This window comes from Rattus rattus, chromosome 3 (assembly GCF_011064425.1).
Source record: "Rattus rattus isolate New Zealand chromosome 3, Rrattus_CSIRO_v1, whole genome shotgun sequence".
Lineage (NCBI taxonomy): Eukaryota > Metazoa > Chordata > Mammalia > Rodentia > Muridae > Rattus > Rattus rattus.
The window spans coordinates 72,603,508-72,630,119 of NC_046156.1; the positions used below are offsets into that span (position 1 = coordinate 72,603,508).

General features: G+C 40.1%; 1 protein-coding gene across 1 annotated transcript in view; it reads left to right on the plus strand.

The window, feature by feature from the left end:
- Positions 1-3,276: 3,276 nt before the first annotated feature.
- Glrb (glycine receptor beta) overlaps positions 3,277-26,612 on the plus strand; it is a 70,081-nt gene continuing 46,745 nt past the window's right edge. Inside the window, exon 1 of the mRNA XM_032898199.1 lies at positions 3,277-3,398. Within this exon, the coding sequence (XP_032754090.1) occupies positions 3,277-3,398 (122 nt within the window). The remainder of the gene's footprint in view (positions 3,399-26,612) is intronic.

Genomic DNA, 26,612 nt, shown 5'->3' on the forward strand with positions numbered 1-26,612 from the left:
CAACAAGCAGCTCTCCCTGAGTTATGGAAGTGGCTGACCCATAACATCTGAGGAACTGGAGCATGGCCATTTAAGCAGCAGGACTTCTAGTTTCCTGAAGCCGGGACATACCTTTTATAATACTTCATAGGTGTGTGTATTCACACATTTAGCAGGAAAACCAAACTGGTTGTGGAGATTTTGAGCATGAGTCCAAACATGACTGGATAAGAGCTGAGTCTATTTCATTACTCAGACTCCCCTGAGTAAAACTCAGGTTTTACTCAGTTTCAACACTCACTTCTTGTTCCTTCTATGATCTTTTCTCCAAGTGTTAACATGGTATAGTGTAGTAAGCCTTTCTATCCTGTATAAGCCTTTAAAATGCATGGCCATGTTTAGAAACAATTTAAGGTGTGCTGTTCTGTTTAGTGAAGCCTTAAAACAAGGCAGCCATGACTTAGCGCTGTAAATAATGTTTGCTTCCTAGGTATCACTGCCCTTGTGAAGCAGAAAGCTTTGTGGAACTGAAAGATGATGGCCGGGTGGAGGGAATGTTCCTCTCCCATGGGTTACAGGTCTATACATGTATTAGCGGACACATCTGCGCTTCTACCCACAATGCTGGGCCATGCTCACTTGAGTTCTAATCAGTTAGGCTTCCCTTAGGAGTTACTATCAGGTGGCATGGGGACACAGGTGTAATAGTGTTCCCAAAGTAGCCTGACAATGCAAGAGCATCTGGACTTCCAGGCCAGGCATCCTGGGCCACCTAGAAGATTCATATTTCAAACACACACACACACACACACACACACACACACACACACACACACACACACACACACACACACACACGTGGGGGAACAGGGAAAGAGACAGGGAAAGGGCACAAACCATGTCTCTAATCAAGGAGCCCTACATCCAAAGCACACAGTCTGATCTCAGCAGACAAAACTGCCTTTATTAGGACAGCATCAATGGGGCATCAACTTTCCCCACAGTAAGGGAAGTTGAGTGAAGGGGAGAGAACTCCTGTGGGCTCTTATAGGAATGGGCAGGATGCTTAAATTTAAAAGGAAGTTGTTTCCTAACTATGGAAAGGAAAGCTAGAGTAGTTTAGTACCAAGAGGCAAAACCCAAGTAGGACTGTTGTGCAAAATCATTGTACGTTTCTGCTAAACCCCTTCTAAGATCTGTAACCCCCAAACGAATCTCTTATTGGCCCGAATTTCAATTTCGCTGTCTATAAAATTGAGAAGGATGTGCAATTGTCAGTGGAGACCCCGTGAGCCCAGCGAATGAAGGGGGCCTGTTGTGCACAATGTCAATTGTGCAACCAATGTTAGGAGCAGCGTTCCTTGCACTGTACTACTGGAAGGATTCTGACCAGATGAAGCCTGCATAGAGAGGCCAGACTTCAGAAATCGGAAGTATCATTCTGACATTAAGTTAGCAGCCAGCAAGAAAAGGAGATGATGAAACCATAGGAACCTGGTCCAGTTTGGTTCAGGAAGGCCAACCTCTGTCCCACATCATATACTGGTGTCACAAACCTCCCCTTGAGCCCTGTTCCTTTATTTTAGTTCTTTTTCTCCTAGCAGTCTCCCCCTAGGGTCCTGTGATGACCCCCCAGCAAAGAGCCCTAAGGTCCATCCCCCCTCCCTTACCCTACTCCCAGCCAACACTGTGAGGTGTCTTGTCCCTTTCGGTGGCGACCTCCGCCCGTGGTCCCCGCAGTTGTCCGCGGCGCGCCACGGCGCACGCTCGGGGGCGGAGCAGACGCGTCAAGCTCGGCGGCGGCGGTGGCGGCGGAGGCGCGGGCGGCGGCGGGACTCGCGGGTCACAGCTGCCTCTGCGCCCGCCACCTGCGCCGCCGTCACCTCGGCGGAGGGCTGCCGGGCGCGTGCGTGCGGTAGGCCTGGCGGCGAGCTCAGCACAGCGCAGGCTCCGGGTCTGCACTGCACTGCGGCGGGGCCGAGCTGGGGCGAGCTGGGGCCCGAGGCGGGCTCGGTGCAAGACGCAGTGTCCGATGCCCGCGGGGGCCGGGGCCGGGGAGGGGGACCCGAGACGCTGAGGGCCCTGGAGTGCTGTGGAAGGGCTCACCTAGCCCTTCAGTGGCCGGCCGCACTGGAAAGCCACTGAGCCTTGGGGACAAGGGTCGCGGGAGCCTGGCTGTAGCGGCCAGCATCTTTCCTGAGGACAGGGGGCTGTGAGTCAAGGGGGTCAGCCTTACTGCAGTGCTGGGACTCTCATCTCCAGGGACAGAGGTGGCTGCGAATAAAAGACCCAGTGACATGCCCTTTGGGCCTGCTTTGGGGGTGTAGAGGATAAATATGGGGTAAACCTGGAGGGGGGGTAAAAACAGGGCACTGGCGTTGCAGATACAAGAGTGGGATGGGAATTGGGTGTTTCGGTCTCAGATTGCAGAAAACAATTTTATGGTCTGAAAACAAGCACGCAAAAGAGGTTTCTTTTTAACTATTCCGCGGTCAGTAAATGCTTGATGGTTGCTTTAGTGTTTATTGTACTCTGGCATAGATATTCTGGGCATACAGTGATGATAGTTTGTAGGTAGGAACATTATCTGAAGCTCACTTGCAGTTTTGTTTCTTTACTATTACTCAGAACTATCTTTTTTTGATGATGACTGGTACAGGAGTTCCCACATGAATGGAAAACTAACAAGCCAACTTACGTTACTGCATGGCGTTTTCAGGGTACAAAGTAGCATGCAAATGTAATGATAGTTTATAAGCAGTGGGTTTAGAGTGTGAAGCTGTTTCGTGCTAATCTTCCTGTGTTTGTCTTTAGCTTTACTTTGTATTAATTCCTTCAGTTGTTTTTGAAAAAAAAGTGCCTAAAAATCCATACAACATAGATTTTAAAATTTGACATGAAATGTTTTAGCCAGAGTGAACCATTTTAACAGAGCGTTCCTTACAGGTACCTGTGTGAACCTATTTCGGAATACCCTCCAATTTAATGCCAAATTCTAATTTCATATAACCCCAGATTTGGAAATTGTACAATCCCCAATTGCCTCTAACTGGAATCTTGTTTTCTCCATCTGTTTATTTAAACTTAGTTTTACTGTGAGTTTAAACTCGCTTTCCTGCTATATAGAGGACACTGAAACGTTCAGTGATGTAGGTAGGATTGGAGATACGGTTGCCAGTTGGGTAGCCGTGGTGAAGCTCTTTAAAGAGAAGTCACAGGCTTGTCACATGTTCCTTAACTGTGAACTCCTTCTTGTTTTCTCTTGTAGATTGAGCGACTGTGCCTTCGGTTTTCAAGATGAAGTTTTCGTTGGCAGTCTCCTTTTTTATTTTAATGTCCTTGTTGTTTGAAGACGCTTGTTCTAAGGAAAAGTCTTCCAAGAAAGGGAAGGGGAAAAAGAAGCAGTATTTGTGCCCATCGTACGTTCCTCACATCTTATATCCTTCTGCAGAACAGTGTGGCTGCTTTCCTTAGAGAACCAGATAGGTTATTAATGTGCCCACCCACATCACTTTTTGCATGCAGTGCTGCACCTATTGTGTCCTGCCCGCAAGAGATCAGGGTAGTCAGAGGTTTCAGATGTGATGGCCCCTTCCTGGTGGTAAACGGGGCATTGTACATACATATCATTTGCAAAAGTGAAACAAGTTATTATGGCTGTCTGTTGCCTGGTATGCAAGTTTTAATTGGATGCGGTGGGCCCATGCTTTGAGCAAATACTAGTTTAAAAGATAGATTTAAGAATAATCTGAAATGAGAATTCATTAAGAACCAGATAAGTATTATCTTGAGGTCTATTATATTTGCCTTGATACACATGGTGTAAGTAAATTTGAATGGAAAATCTGAAGGTTTTATTTTTTGTTTTTTGCTTTTTGGTTTTTTTTGTAAAAGACTTACAAAAGGAATTTAGTGTATCCCTCAAAAAGTGTGTGATAAAATATAGAATTACTTTTTTTAAAAAAAATCCAGTTACAGTCTCCCAGAAGTCAAAGTTTATCAGACCAGGATCTTTTCTGAGAAGGGTTCATATTACTGGTCAATAAAAGCTGAAAATATCCAACTGTTACAGCAGATAATCATTATATAAGGACTTCTAAAGATTATGATGCGTTTTTAGGTAATGATAACACATGTAGTTACTTTGCTGATACAGGCCATTTTTTCAGTTGTCAGAAATTATATTGACCACAGACACCATTTTAATCCAGCTTCATGACTTATGCATGAACCATTGAAGTTTTATAAATGTCTGTAAGAAACAAAATGTCTTTTAGGAAGAAAAAGTTTGTAAATAAAGCATGTTAGGTTTGATACATTCCAGTTGATACTTTAGAGATGTGAGGGGCTTAAAAGTCTGAAGGCAGTGGCATGGAGACTAATATCTATCGTTCAGTAAGCTTCATATCCCGTCCAGAGGCATCTCCTAATTTTACCATTGTCAGCCTATCTATTTAGCAGTTTTATGTCAGGATGAAGTGTAGGCTATCCTTGAATTTTGTGCATACCCTTCCTTGACCTCTGCGTCATTGGGTATCTGCTGAGGGGTGAGGGGCAGGCACAGGCCTACCATGTGCTGGCATCAGAACTCCACAGTGTTAAGATTTTTGTGTCCTAATCAGAAGATCAGCCCTTGAGGGAGCTAAATGATGTTGGGCCTTCTCATGAGCAGGACACATTTTCAAGTTCTAAATACTTTTTGTTGATACAACCTGGTATATGCCTTATAGTCATGGTCGTTGGGTGTGGTCATGGTAAGCATGGACCAGTCATGCTTTTTTTCCAAGTAAGTGATGTTCTGGTTGTTTCCTTGTGGTGAAGCCTCTGCCATACTTCCCTGCCAATATCAAAGGTCATATTGTTTAAAGATCATAACAGCACATCTTGTTCCCTCCTTACAGTAGTATTTAGAGGACACTTGTTCTTTTCTGCAACTACACTATTGAATTGCCCAACATATATAAATGGTCAATATATATGGTGTCTATGGTTATTTAAGACAGATTTTTTAAGTTAGGGTAAGATAATAGTTGTCTTGGAGAATGTGAAAATTGTGAGGTTTCGTAAGATGCCACCTATGCCTGTTGATCTCTTGTCACCATACTTTATGAAGTTATATAAGGAGTTGAAAATCCATCTTTGCTAGTTTCTGCCATTTTTTTTATGAGACTAAGTAAACTTTCGTTGACCGCTGTAGTAATCCTGTCAAACATCTGCCTTATCAATGTGTAACTAGGGCTGAGATTATCCCTCATGAGGTAAATGTGTTCTGCTGTGTTTGGTTGCTGGAACGCATACAGTGGAAGGAGAGAACCAGTTTCTACAGAGGTCCCCTAACAATCACATGCTTGCTATGACACACACGCACGTGCATAGATGATCATTAAAATAGATAGAGAAATGTGCCATGGTAACTTGCACTTGTATATTTTGGGCTGGATTCGTTTCGTAAGTAAGTATCTCTTGCCATAGGAATATAATTCTATAATCCCAGCACTCAGTGGGAAGATGGCGAGTTCCTTGCCATCCTGGTTTGCACAGTGAGACCAAACCTAAAAAACAAAACAGGTAAAATAAATGAAAATCAGCCTTAAGACTAAGAGCATAAGAAATTCAGAAGTGTTTTCTCTGGTCGGAATTTGGTCTCTTATATGAAAGTTCTCTAAAAACTCAGGCCAGAATCTCAGCCAAGGTAATGTGCTGTAAACATATACGGTTATTTGTAGTTTAGAATTTGTGTGAATTTATTACATGTATTTTGTGTGAATTTATTACATGTATTGATTAGCAGAGTTGGAATTAGAAATCTCAGAAATTGAGGATAGAAAATGAATACATAATATCTTGGGATTCTTGCCTGGTGAACTTTTGAACACTTCAGAAGTGGCATGAGAAGCCCTGGGAGCCTATAAGCCTAGCTAATACATTTGTGGTGGACCAGAGTTAACTCTTTGTTTTTCCACTAGAACAGTAGTTTCTCCCCTTTGTTATGAGAATGCACATTTTAAAATACAGGACAGGGGCGGGAGAGATGACTGTGTGATTTTTCCATTCTGCTGGTAAGAGTTCACCTATACCTGTGTATATAGCTAGCTGCTCACTCACCATACATAAAGCATAACATAAAATCATGTCTAGTTCAGACTTGGGTTGAAGGTAACACCCTTCATCCTGCCTGTCCCATCGTGTTCCAAAGTGAAACTCAACATGCAAGAACTGCTCTCAGAACTCTTCCACAGGACTCCTAACACAGTGGCCCTTTGCCAGCAAACGACCACACCATCGCCTTTGCCATCCTTGGATAGGTTGGGCAGAACACTCTTGGTCTACCCTTCCTGTGTCAGCCTTTCAGTGTCAACCAGCACCAAGACATCAGCATCTCAGTAGCTCTTCTTTGCCACCTCTGGAGTCCTGCCACGTTCGCCTCTTTACAGACATTGTTTGAATGATTTTCTCTACAATGCGTAATACTTCTCCTTTTACTTCCGTTTTAACTTCTCCACCACTTCTTTTTTTTTTTATTTCTCTTAATTGGCTTTGTTTATATAGTAAATAAATAAAGATTGCCACTAGTGTTTCTTCCTCTGGAATGATCATTTCAAAGATGGCATTTTATAATCAATTTCAGAAGACTTGAGTTTTAAACTCAATTTTGTTGAATGGTAGTTTGATTTTTTTCTTTTTTCTTTTTCCTTTTATTTTTTACCATACTTGTTATTTTTATTGGATTTTTTTTTTTACATTTCAAATGTTATCCCCTTTCCCACTTTCCCCTCCAGAACCCCCATCCCATCTCTTCTCCCCCTGCTTCTATAAGTGTGCTTCCCCGCCCACCCACCCCCGTTCCTCCCACCTCCCCACCCTGACATTCCTCTACACTGGGAAATTGAGCCTTGACAGGACCAAGGGCCTCTCCTTCCACTGATGCCCTACAAGGCCATCCTCTGCTACATAGGTGGCTGGAGCCATAGGTCTATCCACTGTACTCTTGGAACACCACTTTTTTTCCTGGCTATTTCTGCTCCACACAGATTCTACAGTTTGTTGTTGTTTTGGTTTGGTTTGGTTTGGTTTGGTATTTTCCCCTCAGATCTTGCTTCTAATTAGGTCATTCCAACGTTGAGATGCCTTGCAGGAATTCCATGGCTTTTTGGATATGGCTGACATTTCTTGTCTATACACAGAAGATCTTCAATGGCTAGAGTCCAGCATCTTCATCAGTATCTTCTCCATTCCAGTCTGGATCACCCAGTGCACACCTGTCTTTTCCAATCTCCACCAGCTTCTTCTCAATAGTTAAAGCACCAGGGTTCTCTGTCTGTGTTAGTTAACTCCCACCTCAAGGCTCTGCTTCAAATTCACAGCAGTAACTATCACTTGTTCACTATTGAACCTCAGTCTGTATGCCTAGACCTTTCCAAACACTGATGCATGTGTCCTCTCCATTCAGCATTTTAAACTGACAGTTCCATAATGATGTCAAAATCAACTCAAATGTAAAACCATGACCTCTACTGAGAGCCCATGGTGTGTGTGTGTGTGTGTCTGTGTGTGTGTGTGTGTGTGTGTGTGTGTGTGTGTGTGTGTGTGTTTGTGTGTGTGTAGGCTGGCACTATGCTGTAGAGAAGGGATCCTGATCTCTTTCCTCATTTTGCCAGACTGATTTTGATAATCACATTCTCCATTTGTGCAATTGTCTTTATATTCATGGTCATGATTGTTCCTGGAGCTTCTCCAGCTCTTTGTAAACTCATGAGAGAACATCCTTACTTGACTCATTACCAGGAATCCACGGAATGCCTGGCACAAAATATACATCAGGTGAAGGGAAATCTAAAAGCCTTTGTTTGCTTCTACTATGTCTGGATTTTACAGCAGTTGAAATGGTCTTAGCATATGGACAACTAGATTTATTCAAAACTAGACTAATGAGTGGAATATTTTTACCCCTGGTTATGTTTGACAGGGGTGGAATTTTGGCTTCATCATATTCAACATTTTATCAGCTATTAAAAGGAAATATTAAAGAAAACAAAAACTCACAAACTGAAATTTGTAACATTGGAAAATATAATGTGAGGTACAATTGGGGTACAGTATAACCCTGAATTAAAAGACTAAGACCCAGAAAATAAGAATTTCATACTAAATATTATATGCAGTATATATCCATATATATAGATATAGTAATATATATACACACTATATTCATGCATATTCATATAATACACATTTATATATATTTATGTATATACTACGTGTATATACATAAATCCATATATATTGATCTATCAATAAATCTGTCTGTCTATCTATCTATCTATCTATCTATCTATCTATCTATCTATTTATCGATTCATTACAAGGCATGTGAAGTGGTCCTATCTTGCAGGAGGATAGGGGGCTGACAAGAGTGTATACTTGGATGAATATGTATACTTAGATGAATACAATGATATACAGATAGGAAAATGTCATAGTGATACCCATTTTTATGATAATAATAACAAAGTAAAAATAAAGTGATGGACAAAGACCTAATGAGATAGGGAAATTGGTTCACCTGCTATTTATGCAACCACAGTAAATAGAGTATTTGGAAAATGCTTGATGGTGTCATCATATTGATACAAACGTATGTATGTATATGTATACATGTATAGTGTTTTATTTACATGTTCAAAGCAAAGTTTATGGGCATTTCTATACTGCTTTTTACCGTATTCCCAGGACAGAGAAGTAATAGTAGAAGCAATTAAGATTTTTTTCATACTAGAACGTGCTAAAGGAACTGACATAATTTAAGGGTGTTTGCAGGCGTTTGTAAATCTGTGATACAAATAAGAAACTAGACTTTACAGCTTGACATCAGCTTAAAGCCAGGCTAATGAATAAAGGCTATATGGAGCGAGACTTTTGGCTTCAACTTAAGAAGGTTTACTAGAGATCAGATGACATATAAGTGACTGGGTCAGGGTATTGTCATTAGAGCCACTGTGGTATGGGAAATTTGTTTGGCTGGCCTATGTTAGGTGATTTGAAAATGAGTAGTTAGGTAGATCATATATTAGTGTTTTAAGGATATTTCAATTTGTGAGATTTTTAAAATTTCTGTGAACCTGACATTGTATTTGATTACCTAATGATAAGAGAAAATGGAGTCATCATTATACAAATTTAAATTTTATCTGGCTCCAATTAGGCAGATCTGCCTTTATTGTTTTTGGTGGATTGACTTGGATGGTTCTAGTATATAAAATACATATGCCTTGGTCTTAAGTGCGTAATAAGGATTTGGTGACCTTCCTTAACATAATTTCTGTTTAGGACAGACGTGGTCATACCATTAATCCCAGTACTCAGGAGGAAGGGACAGGAGGAACTCTGTGAATTCATGGCCAGCCTGATCTACATAGTGAATTCCAATTCACACAGAAATACATAGAATGGCACTGTCTCAAAAATCCAAACCCAGCAAGCAAAAGAGAACAAAACGCTATAATTATCCTCTGAAATTTCATATCCAGTTTTATTTAAATCTCCTTCAAGCCCAGAAAAAGCTTTCTGACCTAATCCTGTAGGAAAAGATAAGTCGACCCACCATACCTCCTCAGAAATGACTGCGGGGGATGCAAATGATCAACACTTCCATAGTCAGAAGCCTTGTGATTATGGGTTTGTATTTGCATATTATAAAAACCAGAACTGAAAAATATATAACAATACCAACAATAAAAATACAATTTCAAAAACAGAGGAACATTGATTTGCATATCAATTTTCAGTCATAGGAGAAACGGCCATTCCTTTTCCTTGATCTTGCCTGGGCAGCATCCTGGTATGTATTACTAGTTTTGCCATTTCTGAACTACAGTGCTCCTTCTTATAATGAGGTCTCTGCATTCCAACCATCTGATCTGGCAGCTGATAATTTTGAGTGGAAGTAGTGTGTTTATGAAGTGTATTAGAGAACTTCTTGAACGTTCTGCGTATGTCAGAGACAAGCATATAGTCTGTGTTTTTCAAATGCATGGTTTAATATGCAAACATTACAGATGTGGGGCAACTCACAGAAAACATATATAACAATCAAAAAATGTTGCTGTATATGACAAAACCAATACTTGGAGGCAGGGTCCATTCGCAGGAAGTAAGCTGAAAGTCAGACTGCTGGCACAACAAGGCACCACGTTATGTCCAACGCTGGTTGGAGAAGGACAGTTTGTGGATGTTGACACTGTATCAGATTCTTAAGAACCATATTATTACTCAAGAGCGCTGGATGCTAACTATTTGTGGCTTCAGTTGTACTTATCCAGGACAGTGAGGGTGCTGCATGATCAGTGGTCACCAGAGTCAGAATAGGAGATCCTCCTCGTGGGAGACATGATCACTGGGAGGGCCCACTTTTGCTGGAGTACATGGCTCCATGTGTTCAGGTGTTTTGGAGGCCAGCATTTACTGAGGTGCTTGGAGCCTAGGTTTCTGTATAGCTTCGGAGCCTCATCTTGTCTTCTCAACCCATTTAGCCCCTGCACAAGACTGATACAGGCTGCCAGATCCCAAGACTTTTCTAGGTACACTCAGGTGCTCACTTCTGCCATGGGCAAGGTCTGGTATCAGGACACAGCAGGGGTGCCGCCATCTTGTGAAATACTTTGTGCTATTCTCAGAGTTTTGATCTAAGTGTTTCCTACATAATCTTTTCTTCCTTTTCTGGCCCATATTATGTCTTCCCTCTGAGGAGTTTCACATGAAGCCTGTAGAGATTGAGGTAGGTCTACCTGTAGCGGTGCAATCATGTCAGCCCATGTTTACCATGTCCTCTACGTGTTCTCCAATCCTTGACACTCTAGTGTGAAAACCATGACAAAAGTAACTCAGGTTTACTTTTGCTCTTGTGCCCACACTAGAAAAGAGTGGGAGTTTATAAATTTCCTCATAACCTAAATTATTATGTAGAAGTATAAATGCACTTGATAGCCTCTCTGAGAATTTTTGTTTCTTTTAACTTTTAATGCTAGAATATATGTACATCAGTTGCGTGTATTGGTGAGAGGAAAATTTACAACGAACAACAAAAGCCATCATGTTTAGGCAAATTATGGTAGTCATTAGTCTCTCTAGTTTCTTTTATCTAATTTTCATTAGCAGAGTAGATGGGTCTTTACTTAGTTCCAGTTGAGGTTGTGCTTAGCTGTACTTACTTGTAGTAATGTTCAAGATGAAAACGTTGGCCAAAGATGAGAGATGTCTGAAAAAGATATGACTCATGTTAAAATTGGATGCACATGGAGATTGTCTGTCATCATTGTACACTTAGGCCAGGTTTTTCCCTTTTCTTCTTCTTCTAGTGTCTGGTTCTGTATTTTCCTACTATCTATTTTGCAATTTCTCTTTGTTGGCATACTGTTGTTTTGCGATCACTTAAATTAATGATCTTGTCCTTCCAAACAATTCTTCCGTTTTTCAAATTGGCATCCCCATTACTCCAGTCAGTCAGGTGTGAAGCTGCAGTTGGAGATGCCTCTTCCCTTTGAAACAATCTCCTCTATCGTCATATTCAGGTTTCGTTTCAATGCCTCTCCTCTTACCACCATTGTCAACAGATTTGTCATGGTATTTTCCTGGTGACTCGCCTTATTGTTATCCATCTCAGAATGCTGTTTTCAATCTTTTCTTGATAGTCTTACAGTCAGTGACATAATTTCCAACACATTTCCTTTAACCCCAGATTTCAAGGGACTCTCAAATTGATATTCTAGACTTGTTTTAGAAAGGTTAATCTGCTCCCACTTCCTAACCTTTCCTTGCTATTATTAGTAATTTTATTATTATTTTACATTTAGAAGCATAACTTTGTTTATCCAGGTTTTACCAGTTCTTCAGGATTTAGCTGAGTAAATATTGCTTCATCCTAACAGATTTTTTTTTTTTTTGTACTAACAGCTTCAGTCTGGAGTGGGAGTTCTGTGAAGTAACAACATTCTGTAGAAGGGTATCTAGTTAATGTCTTGGAAATTGATTGAAATTCAGTTTTTAGAAGGAAAAAAGTATCCATCCTCTGATTTATTCGTCCATAATACTGTGCTAACTGTCTGCTGTTGCTATAATTTTCAATAGTTAAAATTATGTGGAAGTTTGTTCAGAGAGTCTCGATTGGTACTTGCTTGGTTGTGAGTATCTACTGTGTGTTGCTGGGTTTGTTTTACTGTAGTTTGTTTTTATTAAAGAGTAGAAAAAGAAATAACTTCTGATTAAGGCTTTATCTTATGAAGTAAATTAGACTGTTTTTGGATATGCCAAATTATAGAGCCATGAGTAAGGGAGGAAATGCAGAAAACATACGTAAATTAAAGGATACTGTAGATGCCTCTAAAGAGAAAAGGAAAAATTTTAGTAGTTAGTTTTTTGTTTGTTTGTTTGTCACCACAGTGATTTTAAACTGGAAGAGATACAACCCAAATCAAGTATTCCTAGGATATTAATAGTATTTAAATTGGTTTTCATCATCCTATGGTTAGGACTGATGTTGGACTTTTTTCCTTTTCCAGAATCTTTTTCCTTCACACCAATATTTTGGCAGTTGATTAAACTAAATCCTTCATAAGATGAGGTCTTTACGTTCTCATTAATCATATGCATGTTAGCAATCTACGTTGTAAACAGTTGAGAGGAGGCAGCCATATGTAGTTTTAGCACATGGCTATTTAAATGTTTGTGCCTAAGAGCTCCAAGTAAGGTTAATAGTACAGTTGAATCAAATAAGTAAGTAATAGCAAAGGAAAAGCAGAGTTAGTCTTTTGACACATCCATAGTTTGGTAACAGTGCAGTTAGATGTGATATTGGTAAGATGAATTCACCTTGAACATCTCTGGTGACACATGCTGGACAAGACATTGGGTCATAGCAGGAAGAATGTGGCACATGCTGAAGAACATTAAGCCAATCCATTTGGGTTTCAGTGTTCTTAGGTTTACAGTAAAATATTTGGTTGTATTCAATCAATCACTCACCTGTTAACTTGAGGCAAATTAGTCTTGGAACTTATGTTTTTATGATTGTTTTATAATCTTCTTACTCAGAGTTAACTTATGTTCCTTTTGTTTTTGTTTTTGTTTTTTCTCTCATTTATTTTTGTTTTTCAGCTTTTAAATAATGAAGTCTGATTTTCTAAGCTTATATAAATTCAGTTTGTTAAATCAGTTAGATATAAGTGGATCCAGTTTGAGATTCAACATTTCAAAGTATAGGTATTTAAATAAAAGTAGGATAATGCATGCGAGGGTTGAATTGTTCAGGTCGTCAGCATCTCATATTTTCACAAATTAAGGAAATTGACTTTCAGAAATGCACCCTCTTCTTTTGCAAGTAAATAATTTCGTTGGTGTAGTAAAGAATCATGGATATATACACAAGTCTCCTGCATTGCTCTTCTAGCTCCTTAAAGAAATATTTGACCACCCTGCTATATTTTATGGAAATTTACACTCAGAATTCAGGGAGCAAGTTATATAAGTTTATGCGCCTATACATTGCAGGTCTGAGAAGTGACATACACCTGAAATGAAATTTCTAGAGTAAGAGTGAACTATGTAATAAATTGTTAATACCGCATGTTAGATAACACGTCATCTGATGTTTGTCACGGCTTCTCTGTTGACATGTCCTGTGTTGGTTTGTCTCACCTGCTGATCTGCTCATGTGTTTTGGCTGTGCTGTCTGTGTGCATCTGAAGCCTCACCCCAGACTTCTTCTCACTCTGTGCCTCACTTTCTCCAGCACTTCAGTCTTTCCTCGCACTCCGGTCAGTTCCAGCATGACATTTTAACTTTTTGTTACAGGGCAGTGATTGTCAATCATCGGGGTTGGCAGCCCTTTTACAAATATTTACATCGCAACCCATTACTATAGCAAAATTACAATTATGAAGAAGCAAAGGAAATAATTTTATGGTTGGGGGGGTCATCACAACACAAAGAACTGAATTAAAGATCACGGCATTAGGAAGGTTGAGAACTGCTTCTGTAGAGGAGACATTTGGCAAACATTCACAATGTCTGTTCCTTCTTTACCCTGAAGTGCCATTCGCTTTTTTCCCCCTCAGTTCCTGTCTTTGAAAAGAATCTCCCTTACTGAGGGGCCCCTGGGATCCCCTTCCTGCACTCTCCATTGTATTTATCTTCTATTTCCTTTTTCCTTAAGGGTTTAAAACATACTAAAGGGGCTTCCACCTGAAATAAATATGGAGTGTATTCAGATTTCCTTAGTGGTTCCCTCTCTTAATTGTTGTATTTCCTAAACTAAAATGAGCTGTTTTCTGAGCTCTACTATGCTGTTGTCTCCTTGTGGGCCCCCTTTAATTAACTGCACATTATCTTAAGAAGTGAAACATTTGGTCATTTATTTATTAATGTGCACACCTAGTTCTATCCTACTTTTTGATGCAGATATTATTTTTTCCTTATAAATTAATCTAGTCACTTTCTTGAAACCATTATTACTTGGTAAGGACAATGTGTTTTTCTCTACATCCTGGTACATCACTATGTCTCCCTCTGGGTCTTTTCCTTGTTTCATGGTTAGCTTCTAGAATTCCCTAGTCTGAGCCTTTTCCCTAACCTTTCTGACTACTACTGATATATTGCTTTCACTGACTCGCCAACCACTGGGTCTTTCCTGATAGTCATTTTTGACTCTTACATGACCTTCCCATCCATATTTTACCCAGCCATTCATTTTCCATTTCCTACTATACTTTACTGTACTGCACTGCACTGTAAATGCATGGGACAGAGCTCAGTGGTAGAATAATTGTGTGAGGTCCTAGTTTTAATCTCCAGTACAGTACAACAAACAAATAAGCAAAAATTAGATTTTATGTACTGTAGACATTAAATATTAACAAGAACAGCTCACTTTATAAAATTTTCATGGTAAGTATTATCTTAAAATTAGTGAAAATAGCATTTTGGTTTGCAGCGTTGTGTGTTAGTTTTGGGGGCTGACTTCATCGAAGGATGCTTACGTGCACTCTCCCATGTGTGTTTGCATTAAGTTCACTGTGGTATATTAATTTGGCTGACCATGAGGAAGAGATGAGCACATGGAATTGGAAAAGGGAAGAGCACTTAAATAGCTTTTCCTAATTTTGAAAGTTCTTTAATGTTGTGCCAAAGTTAACAAGTGATGTTTCCTTAAGAGAGAGTTTTTATGTGAAGCCCACAATCAGATCAGTGAACATTTTGTTCTGTTTCATTGCAATTCATTGGTCGGGCATGCACATTGAATGGACTCTTTTGTCCAGAAATGATTTTGTAACAACATAGAGTAGCAGCTAGAAGACACTCGCTTGCCTGCTTTGGACGTCGTCCAGAGGTTGATCCTGTCATTGCACAGCATCAAATGATGCTGCCCCTCTTTGTGTCAGTGGAGAGAGGACATCCACATTGGGAAGTACTCAGTCATAGGAACTACTGTCCTTCTCAGATTCTGACTTGTATTAGAAAATGAGAATTTGTCACTAGCAACTAATACAGCAACGTTTTATCTTTTTATTACTTTAAAAAAAATAATCAACCAACCAAAGAACAACAAAACAAAACAACAACAAAAACCTCACCTCTGGTCACCCTAGTTTTTTTCTTGTTTTGTTTTGTATCTTGTTAATGACCTTCTGTGAAGAATAGGAGTCTAATTTAGCCGATAAGTCAAACCACCAAGTGCTTTTCTTCCCCAAACTCTTCAGTTTGGATTACAGCACTAGCACCATGCAGGTTGTCGGGAATAATGTTAGCACAAGGCTGATTTCAGTTTTAAAAGGCAGCTTATGTTTATCTGAGTATTTCTTTAGAAACACTGCTTAGAGACCTTAAAATTTTTGCCTAAGTTGCTGTCAGGGTATTAATGTTTGATATGTTTTAAAGGCATGTGGTGTCATGTATAAACTGTGCAGATTTATATATTGGGGGTGTGTTGTATATTTAGATTTTGTGGGAATTTAGGTTTTGGTGTGTGGTTTATGTTGGCAGTGTGTGGTATGTTCTGATGAAATCTGGTGTTATGTGGGTTTATGTTTTGGTGGTGTGCATTGGAGATGTGTAGCGTTATGTGTTGGTAGTGTATGTCATATTTTGGTGCTGTGTGGTGTTAAATATTGGTAGTGTGGGGTTTTGTTCATTGGTGTGTAGTGCTATAATTCGGTGATATGTATTATGTTTTGGTAGTGTGTGGTCTTATATATTGGTGGCGTGTGGTGCAATGATTTGGTAGTGTGTGGTGGCAAAGAATGCATTGGCATTGCATTTGAATGTTTTCTTGATGTGTGCTGATGAGCAAGCAGTTTTATCCAACTTTGCACCATGCGCACAATTGTCAATATTTAGCCAAGTAAATCGTGTACTACTGGTTTTATGAGAATGGTTTTGACTGTGGTATGGGCAGTCGGCAAGTGGGCAAAGCAGGCTTTAGGAACGGTTGTTCTGGTGTGCAGGCATCTTTGCTGTTTGGAATAGAGACAGCTGTTTGCTCATCTGCCATGGCCAGCCCTTTCCCCTTCTAGATTTCCTCTGCATTGCCAGCAACTTGTTCTCAGATAAACTACCCGGCTTCTGCTTTACTGTGATGTATTCTGTGATTTTCCCTGACATTTGCCCTGCTTCTTTCTCTTAACTTGTCCCATCCTTCATATCTTACTACGTCCAGCCAAAAGCCACATACTATTCAGAGTTCCTGCCCTGTAACTTGTGCAAAATTCAGTACTAAAGATACAATGCCAATAATTACAAGTCCCAAGTAAAACTAGTCGAGCTAGTTCTGAAGAGAAGAGAACACTCGGAGCTCCCAGCGATATGGGTTCCTTTCAGTTTTGTCTTATGCCCTCCCACTGACCACATCCGTAAAGTGATAGTACTGATAGTAGGGATTAATGAATTTCTCAGGGTAACTGAAGTAAACTATTTTCTGCAAGTTTTTTCTTTTCCTTTATTGGATATTTTCTTTATTTATATTTCAAATGTTATCCTCTTTCCTGGTTTCCCCATCTTAAACTCCCATACCCCAACTCCTGCCTCCATGAGGGTGCTCCCTCACCGACCCACCCACCCACTCCCTCCTGCCTCCCCGCCCTAGCATTCCCCTACAATGGGGCATGGAGCCTTCACAGGACCAAGGTCTTCTCCTCCTATTGATGCCCAACAATGCCACCCTCCGCTACATATGCAGCTGGAGCCATGGGTTGCTCCATGTGTACTCTTTGGTTGATGGTTTAGTCCCTGGGAGCTCCAGGGTGTCTGGTTCATTGATATTGTTGTTCTTCCTACAGGGTTGAAAACCCCCTCAGTTACTTCAGTCCTTTCTCTAATTCCTCCATTGGGGACCCCATTCTCAGTCCAATGGTTGGCTTTGAGTATGTGTCTCTGCATTTTTCAGGCTCTGGCAGAGCCTCTCAGGAGACAGCTATATCAGGCTCCTGTCAGCATGCACTTCTTGGCATCCCCAATAGTGACTGCATGTGATCCCCATGTATGGTAATCTCTGGATGGCTATTCCTTCAGTCTCTGCTCCACACTTTGTCTCTGTATTTCCTTCTGTGAATATTTTGTTCCCCCTTCTAAGAAGTACTGAAGCATCCATACTTTTGTCTTTCCTCTTCTTGAGCTTCATGTGGTTTGTAAATTGTATCTTGGGTATTCTACGTTTTGGGGCTAATATCCATTTATCAGTGAATGCATATCATGTGTATTCTTTTGTGATTGAGTTTACCTCACTCAGGATAATATTTTCTAATTCCATCCATTTGCTAATAAATTTATGAAGTCATTGTTTTTAATAGCTGAGTAGTATTACATTGTGTAGATGTACCACATTTTCTTTATCCATTCCTCTGTTGAAGGACATCTGGGTTCTTTCCAGCTTCTGGCTATAATACATAAGGCTGCTATGAACATAATGGAGCATGTGTCCTTGTTATTTGTTGGAACATCTTTTGGGTATATGCCCAGGAATGGTATGGCTGGGTCTTCAGGTAGTAGTATGTCTAATTTTCTGAGGAACCTCCAGACTGATTTCCAGAGTGCTTGTACCAGTCAGCAATCCCACCGACAATGGAGAAATGTCCTTTCTCCACATCCTTGACAGCATCTGCTATCACCTGAGTTTTTAATCTTAGCCACTCTGACTGGTGTGAGGTGGAATCTCAGTGTTGTTTTGATTTGCATTTCCCTGATGACTAAGGATTTTGAACATTTCTTTAGGTACTTCTCAGCCATTCGATATTCCTCAGTTGAGAATTCTGTTTAGCTTTGTACCCCACTTTTTTAATAAGGCTGTTTGATTCTCTGGATTCTAACTTCTTGAGTTCTTTGTATATATCGGATGTAGGATTGGTAAAAATCTTTTTCCAATCTGTTGTTTGCAGTTTTTTCCTATTGACAGTATTCTTTGCCTTATAGAAGTTTTGCAATTTTTATGTGAAGTAAATTAGCCTCTCCTCCACAGGCATTGAACCTGTCTGATCACTTCAAATGTCTCTGACATTAATGGAGCAGACAGTGTTTCCAAACACCTTTATTTTCCTCTCTGGTAATGGGCACAGCAATCCTCACGTATTACCCAAAGCAAAAGCTCTAACGTGGGTTACTTTAGCTTGTGATCGCAGAACATCTGAGGCAGAGTTCAAAGATTTGTATTTTAAATATTACCCTTAATATCCTTGTACTTTTGCTTAATTTTGAAAATAGAAAATGTAAATGCAGAAAAATCTCTGCATAACTTTATTAGACATGGCCTTCTTTGTAACCTTCGACGCTGGCCAAGTTAGAGTCAGTGTTTGTGGTATATTTTCCTATGTGAGAGTGAATGCCTGGTGTGATGTCGCTGCATCTTCCTGATGAATGGACTCAGAGTGTACAGAGTGAAGTTGGTTGTATTGCTTGATGGGTCATTGTGAAGGAGAGGTAGGCTAACATTTTTATGATTCTACATATAGCAGTGGACATCCTGGTTATCTGGAAGATTAGAAAGCAGATCTTAAGAGGTGAGCACAAGTCTTCCCTATGCCTTCAAAGATGAAGACAAGTCTACCATTGCACTGAGGAGAAATCTGGTCCAGGGAGAGTTTCTTCATTATCCATTCTGGTACTGGCTTGTTTACTAAACACCATGTGAACACAATTCCTCATCGTCGATCTTTGCATCTTATTTATTTTAATTACTGGCTCTCCTTGAAGGCTTTAATGAACTGTAAAGTTCATTGAAGTTTTTAAGAAGAATAACAGAATGTTACTTCCTGAGTACATAATTTTACAGGATTTCTTTTTCAGACCTGTGTTCTATTACATGAAAACTGGTTGTGTAGGGTGGAGAGAGGGCACAGTGTTTAAGAGCACCTGCTGCTCTCCCCGAGGAGGTAGCTTTGGTTATCAGCATCTGCATCAGGCAGCCCACAACCATCTATTACTCCAATATCAGGGGATCCAGTACTCTCTTCCGGTTTCTGTAGGCATTCTGACACGTGTGCTATATATTCTCTCTCTCTCTCTCTCTCTCTCTCTCTCTCTCTCTCTCTCTCTCTCCTCCCCTCCCTCCCTCTCTCTCTCTCACACACACACACACACACACACACACACACACACACACTCATTTTCATATTTTGCATTGCATACATTCATCGGTTCAGCTGTGATGAATAGATTTAGATCTAGTAGGAGGGTTTTTGGTTTTTGTTTGTTTGTTTGTTTTGTTTCCTATAAAAATGATCAGTTTGTGTTTAAAATGTTGATCTGGACAAAGAACTTTAATTCATAAATTATTAAATTTTATTATATATTGTCTATTTAAATGTTGGTTCATTTAAACATTCTTAATTTTTTTTTGCTTTAAAATCTCTGCTTAGCTACACTCATTTATATTGACTTCATGTCCTCATGTGATGTCCTGCCCAGATCCAGTATGCAGGAATGTTTTCTGGTTATTTAATATTAATGAACACCTTACTTGTGGCCTTTGCTTCAGCAAACCTTCCCAGAAGTTTAGAGTGCTTTAGGCCTGGTCCTCAGTGTGGTGAATTGAGGTGATGGTACCTTAAGAGATCTCCCTTGATGAGACTGGGTCCTGGTTCCTCTAGAAACTAAGTAAGACGATTTGTGTAGAGTGAGTTTGCTTTCAGAACAGCAAGTTGCTAGAAACAAGACTGCTTTGTGCTTGGCTTTCCTTGTGATGAGCCCTTCTCTGCTTCTTGACATGCTTGGCACTCTGCTCTTGGACCACAAAACCTGAGAGATACGTGAACTTCTTTCCTTTATAAAGTACTCAACCGCACTCTGATTATGATAACTGAATGTAATAATACAATTACTTATATTTCATTTTAATTAAATCTTAGCATTTATATTAATCTAAATTATGTTTGCAACATAACATAACATTTTCTGTTATTTCTGTATTTTCTGTTAAGAATGCCATAGTGGATAGTTAAAGGTTTTCCAAAAGACAATAATGAACATATAAAAAATGGAAGATCTCTTCTTCAGGCAGTGAAGACTAGGAAAGGAAACGTGGCATGGTGACCTTAGCTCAGTATCTCCTCTTCAGGATTTGCCAGGGCTGAGGAGATCATGGCAGACAGTATTCAAGGAAGCCCTGAGTGAGCTGCATCTCCACACTGTGACCATTGAGCTGTAAGGAAAGTGCATTTCCTTCTGGTTGACAAAGTGAGAGGAACACAGAGGAGGAGTCATGCCTGCCCCTGGTGTTTTGCAGGCTCAAGGCAGACTGCTGTCCATTCTTCTGAGAACTCTTGGGGCCGTGGAACAGAGATGTGGGCTGTGCGGGATGGCAAGAACTAATGCTGGAAAAGAGAACATTGAATATTTGCTGTTCCTCAGATGTGGATCATAGGAGGGAGAAGAGAGTGAAGGCAGCGGAAGGCACAAGAAAGGGGGAGTTTAGAGAGAAGCAGACAAAAGCAATTTTGTCCACAAGAACCTAAGAGGGGGCTGCAGTCCAATAGCACCAATGTGGGGTGTGCACTTGGGGCAGGCAGAAGCTGAAGCTGGAGAACAGCCAAAACCCCTTCTTAGCAATTGATGCAGAATTGCTGGGAGCTTGAGGTCAACCTGGGATGTACAGTAGGATCTTGCTACAAGGAAGACCAAAACTAAACCAACCAAACAAAACCTTCAAGCAAACAAATGAAAATTTCAAAGACAGGAAAAAGGCACAAAGAACGTATAGATCAGCCAGTGAACTAGCTATGACAGGGCCAATGCTCTTATCTATCTGCCTCTGTCTCAGGGCCTGGCTGGGGATGGAGGAGCTTTAGAAACCATCCACTCTTCTGACCAGGACTAGACAGGTTGCACATGCAGTAACAATTCTGAGTGGTAAGAAAGTGCCAGAAAAGAGTTTTCATTCTCTGAAGGTGGCGGAAAACATCAGGAAACTTGCTGGAGATTTCATCACATATGCTAGGAAGTGCTAACCCACAAGGCAATCAGGATGTGGTGTGGACAGGTAAAGTTTCTTTCTAAGGCACCCTGTGGGTTTTAACTTCTCCGATCTAGGGTGTTACTGATTGCTAAGCAATGGTTCATAGAGACAGAAAGGGCTATCTTTCTTTTTTCTGTACTGAAAGGAAGTAGGTAATCTAGTATTCAGATTTGTATGTATTTGTATGTATTTGTATGTATTTGTATGTATTTGTTGCTCCTGCTGGATAGTGAGTGAGGTTTGTCCATCACTGTTCACATTACCTCATGAGGCTATAATAAAGTAAGTCATTCAAAAAGACAGGTGTTTTTCTTGTTGTTGTTGTTGTTGTTTGTTTTGTTTTTGTTTTGTTTTGTTTTGTTTTTGTCTCTGGTAGCAGATTAGATCTGACATAAGGGAAAGGGAAAAGGTCATGGTAACAGAGCTGGGTCAGCTGTTAGGGGTGACCTTGGGCTTCGCCACTGGGTTCTGACAGGAACAAAGCCTCTTTAGCTGTGTGATTTGTGGTGTCCCTGGAGTGACTTACTCAAGGAGCTTTGAAGTTTAAATTATTCATTTCTCAATATCCCGTCTTTACTTCTTTTAAAAATTGGCTTGTAGTGGCAAAGAAAATATTTCCTTTCAAAACTTAGTCTCATCAATTTTGGGGGAATAGTGGAATTAGGGTGGGGATTTGGAGGAAAGAAGATACATGAATATATAGCATGCATTTTTATAAGAAGGGAAATACTCAGCATACTTGCTTAAATAAGTCCCATGTCCATGGCTTTCTTGTGGCTGAGAGTAAATTGTGTATGTCTATCATTCCGAACAGTTACTGCTTTCTTTTCCTGCCACATGACACAAAGAGGCCCCGAGGAATGGTCCCTCTCACAGAACATTACTAATCTAGCTTCTTTATTTCACTGCCATAATTCATTCCGAAGACAGGCCTTTTGTGAACTGGTTTTCTGCAGTTTTCTTCTCTGTTGAGAGAGAAGCTCACAGAGGCAGCTACCAAATGTCCAGAGCCACAGTGCGTGTCAGCCGTAAAGTCAGTCCTCCAGTCCAGGCCTGCTTAACTCACAGAAAGGTCAGCTATATATTGATTTTCTATTTTTTTTCTTTTCCCCTGCTGCCCTCCCCTCTTCTCTCCTCCTCCCCCTTCTTCCTCCCATGTCTCTTCCCCATTTCAGCCTCCTCTTCCCTCCCTTTACAGAGATAGAAAATGTGCAGAATGGAGTACTCGGAGCACTAAGTCCTTTCTGGATCTCTCCATAGTTAGGACAGGTGCTGCTAGGCAGCCTGGGCTGGGCTGGGCTCACCATCATCTCGCCTCTTACTCTGAAGTGCTGAGACTGCAGGGTTTCACCATTCCTGGTTTAACTATTTTCTTCTTTTCTGTCAGAAGAGAGACCAATCTTGCCTTTGATGTACAGTTAGGAAATTTCTGAATGATATGTTGCAAAGTAGCATGTAACAGGATAGATAACTACATGAATTTAAACAAAATCAATACCTATTATTTAGCTGAAGAGCTGAACATGGACATTCACGTAATATGTTTTCCTGAACAATACAAATCGCATGTATATTATAAATATTAGCTTGCAAAATAAATGATTATATGATTAGTGACTCTTGCTTTTTACAAAGATTTATTTTTGTTTGTTTTATGTGTATGAGCTCTTTCTCTTTTTATACGTATGTGCACTTGTACATCCAGGAGCCCAGAAAGGGCATCCAGTCCTGTGAAACGAAATACAAATGACTGTAGGACACCATGTTAGTACTGAGAATGAAACTGAGTCCTCTGAAAAAGCATCTAGTGCCATCTACCCAGTTTCAGATTTGGTTGGACTATAGCCTGTCATGCCAAAGTTTGTCTGATTAAGCCATTTGCTGTTTTATTGACTAGTTATGGTATTCAGCAGAGCACACAGATAACTATGGTATAGGTCAATGACATTTAGTTATGTAGAAGTCCCATCTTTTGTGAATTCTTCTATGTCTATCTCCCATCTCTCTCTCTCTCTCTCTCTCTCTCTCTCTCTCTTTCTTTTTTGCTTTTCATTTTTATGTTATATAAATATATTTTTGTTGGATTTTTTATTTACATTTCAAATGTTACTCCCTTACCCTGTTTCCCCATATAAACCTGCTATCCCATCCCCCCCCCCTTGTTTTATAAGGGTGTTCCCCTCCCCAACTCCCCCCCTTCCCACTTCCCCGCCCTGACATTCCCCTACACTGGGGATTCCAGCCTTGGCAGGACCAAGAGCTTCTCTTCCCATTGGTGCCCAACATGGCCATCCTGTGCTACACATGCAACTGGAGCCATGGGTCTGTCCATGTGTACTCTTTGGATGATGGTTTAGTCCCTGGGAGCTCTGGTTGGTTGGCATTGTTGTTCATATGGGGTTGCAAACCCCTTCAGATCCTTCGATCTTTCTCGAATTCCTCCAATGGGGACCCAGTTCTCAGGCCAGTGTTTTTCCTGTGAGCATTTGCTTGTCAGGCTGTATGAGTTCTGTTAACCATGTCCTTATAAGCATTTGTTGTCTTTTTGATAAGTTTCCACTTAACAGCTCCCCCCCATCTTTTTTCTTTTTTAAACAAAGGATGACTTGTTACTGTTTCTTTCATTCTGCACAGTATTTTTCTCTATTCTCAGGTCAGGAGGATACGTGTGCTTTGGCTTAGATTTCTAGCGGCTTTGTTATTTCATGACACACATTTGCTCTGTGATCCTTCTTCTGCCCTGCTCTGACTCAGGCAGCCTGCACTTTCTGTGTCTCTGAAATCATTGCCAAGAGCAATGTCATGAGGACTTTCTCCTCTGTTTTCTTTTGAAGTTTTAGATCTTCTGTTTAAGGCTTTAATGAATTTTGAGTTGATCTTTGCGTGAGCCAGAAGATAAACATCCAGTTTCTTTCTTTTTCTCGTAGATGCCTGGCTTTCCTAGCACCAGTTGTCAAATGCAATGTTTTCCGCTCATTGTGCATTCTTCTTGGCTGATTTCTTGAAGATCAGTTGGCTATATGCTATATTTATTTATGGTTCCCTTCTGTTTCATCAGCCTATAACCATTTTAACTACATACATTTTGGTAAATATTTTAGGAGAATTTATTTAAAACACACACACACACACACACACACACACACACACACACACACACACACACACACCACTCTCTAGCTAGCAGTGAGAATACTGAATAAAGTTCAAGTTGGCATATATTAAATTATAGAAGAATTTCAAAAGGAGAAGGATCTGATAAAATGGATGTGAAATCTGAAACATTCATTGAGGAGAGCCAGGCCTTAAAAAGAAAATTTAAAAGCAGCTATTAATCACAGCGTAAATTTTCATATTATAGCTCATGGCAGTGGAAATTAGCCAGCTTCTACAGGCTGTCTCCATACACTTGCCCGTAATCTATTTCATGAATACACCTTTTGCTTTGTCATGTATTTTTAACTTAGAAAATTGTATACTTTCTTAAAACACAATCTTTCTAAAATGTTTGATTATTTCATGTCTGTGAAGCTAAATCTTAATTGCCAACTGCATTAGATTGAGAATTACTTAGATTTATACAGGACATCTTTGGGTATGCCTTTTCCCTCAACGTTTTCAGAGAGGACTCACTGAGTGATGGTGCTATACCATGTACGTGGTCACCACCAGCTCATAGACTGGGAGTCTTGGAAGAATGATTGGTGAAACAGAGGGAGAAAAAGGGTCATTGTGAGATGTCCTGTCTTTCTCTGCTTCCTAGACCGCTCTGCACGATAGTCGTCTGAAACCATAAGCACAATTCTTTCTTTCTTAAACTGCATCTCTTAGCTGTTTGCCCAAGCATCAGAGTCCTTTTTGGTTCCTTAGGAATTTTTGAATGTTTGGGTATTATTTCTGTCATAATTTTCATCAGAGTGTGGGCTTCTTTGTCTTAGAGATAGGGTCAGAGATAAGGACAGTATTCCATGTTGTCCTTCTGTGTAGCCAGTAATGTCTGTGGACTTTGGATCCCCCTGCCTTCACCTCCCAAGTTTGGGGATGATGGGGGTTATGCTACTATGCCCTGTTTATCCGGGGATGGAAATTGAACCCAGGGTCTCCTGACAACACGATAAACTGAGCTACTAACGAAGTCTCCATTCTGAGGATTTTGATAGGTTGATTGCCTTGAGTCTTAAATCTCTTTGAGAAGTGTGGACATTTAACAGCACTGTCTTCTAATCCATAAACTTGTCCATCTTTCTGTTTGCTTCTTTAATTGATATTTTATAGTTGCTAATGTACAAATATTCCATTACCTTAATCAGGGATAAGGTTATTTCTAAATATGTAAGTCTTTTGATGCTGTTGTAAATAGGATAATTATCCAAATTGCCATTGCCCAGTATATTAATGACTTTTTGGAGTTAATGCTGTTTCCTGCAGTGATACTTTGTCAGTTCTCATAGGATGTTTGGACAAGTGTGTGACAGTGTATGGATGTTAAGAAATTCTACAGATAGAACCGTATTTTTTCAAACAGAGGCATAAATTTATACAATTTGGATTCATTTCTCTCATTAAATAACTAGCTAAGTCTTTTGGCATGTGTTGTGTAGATGTAGTAAGACAGTACATTTTTGTTCTTGATCTTGGTATAACAGCTTCCAATTTTTCACTACGGCATGTGAGGTTAGATGTGGACTTTTTAATCCATGGCAATGGTTTTCATGCTCTATGTCTTGACCACTTTGGGTAAAGGGTCACATACTAAATAGCCTGCATATCAGATCTTTACATTATAATCTAAAATAGTAGCAAAATTACAGTTATGAAGTAGCAATGAAAATGATTTTATGATGTGTGTGTGGGGGTAGGGAGGCAGGATCACCACAACGTAAGGAACTGCAGTAAACAGTATTAGGACTGTTGAGGCCTAGTGATCGATGGCTTCTATTGCATAGAAATGATTTTCCTTCATCTGTAGTTTCTTGAGTATTTTTAATCTAGCAGGAATGTTAAATTATATCAGTTCATTTTTCTGCACCTGTTGATATGATCATGTGGATTTTACCTTCATTTCTGTTATAATGAGTGAGGTATAATACTGATTTGCAAAGGCTGAGCTATCCTTGCACTCAGAGGTAAGCCCCACTTGATC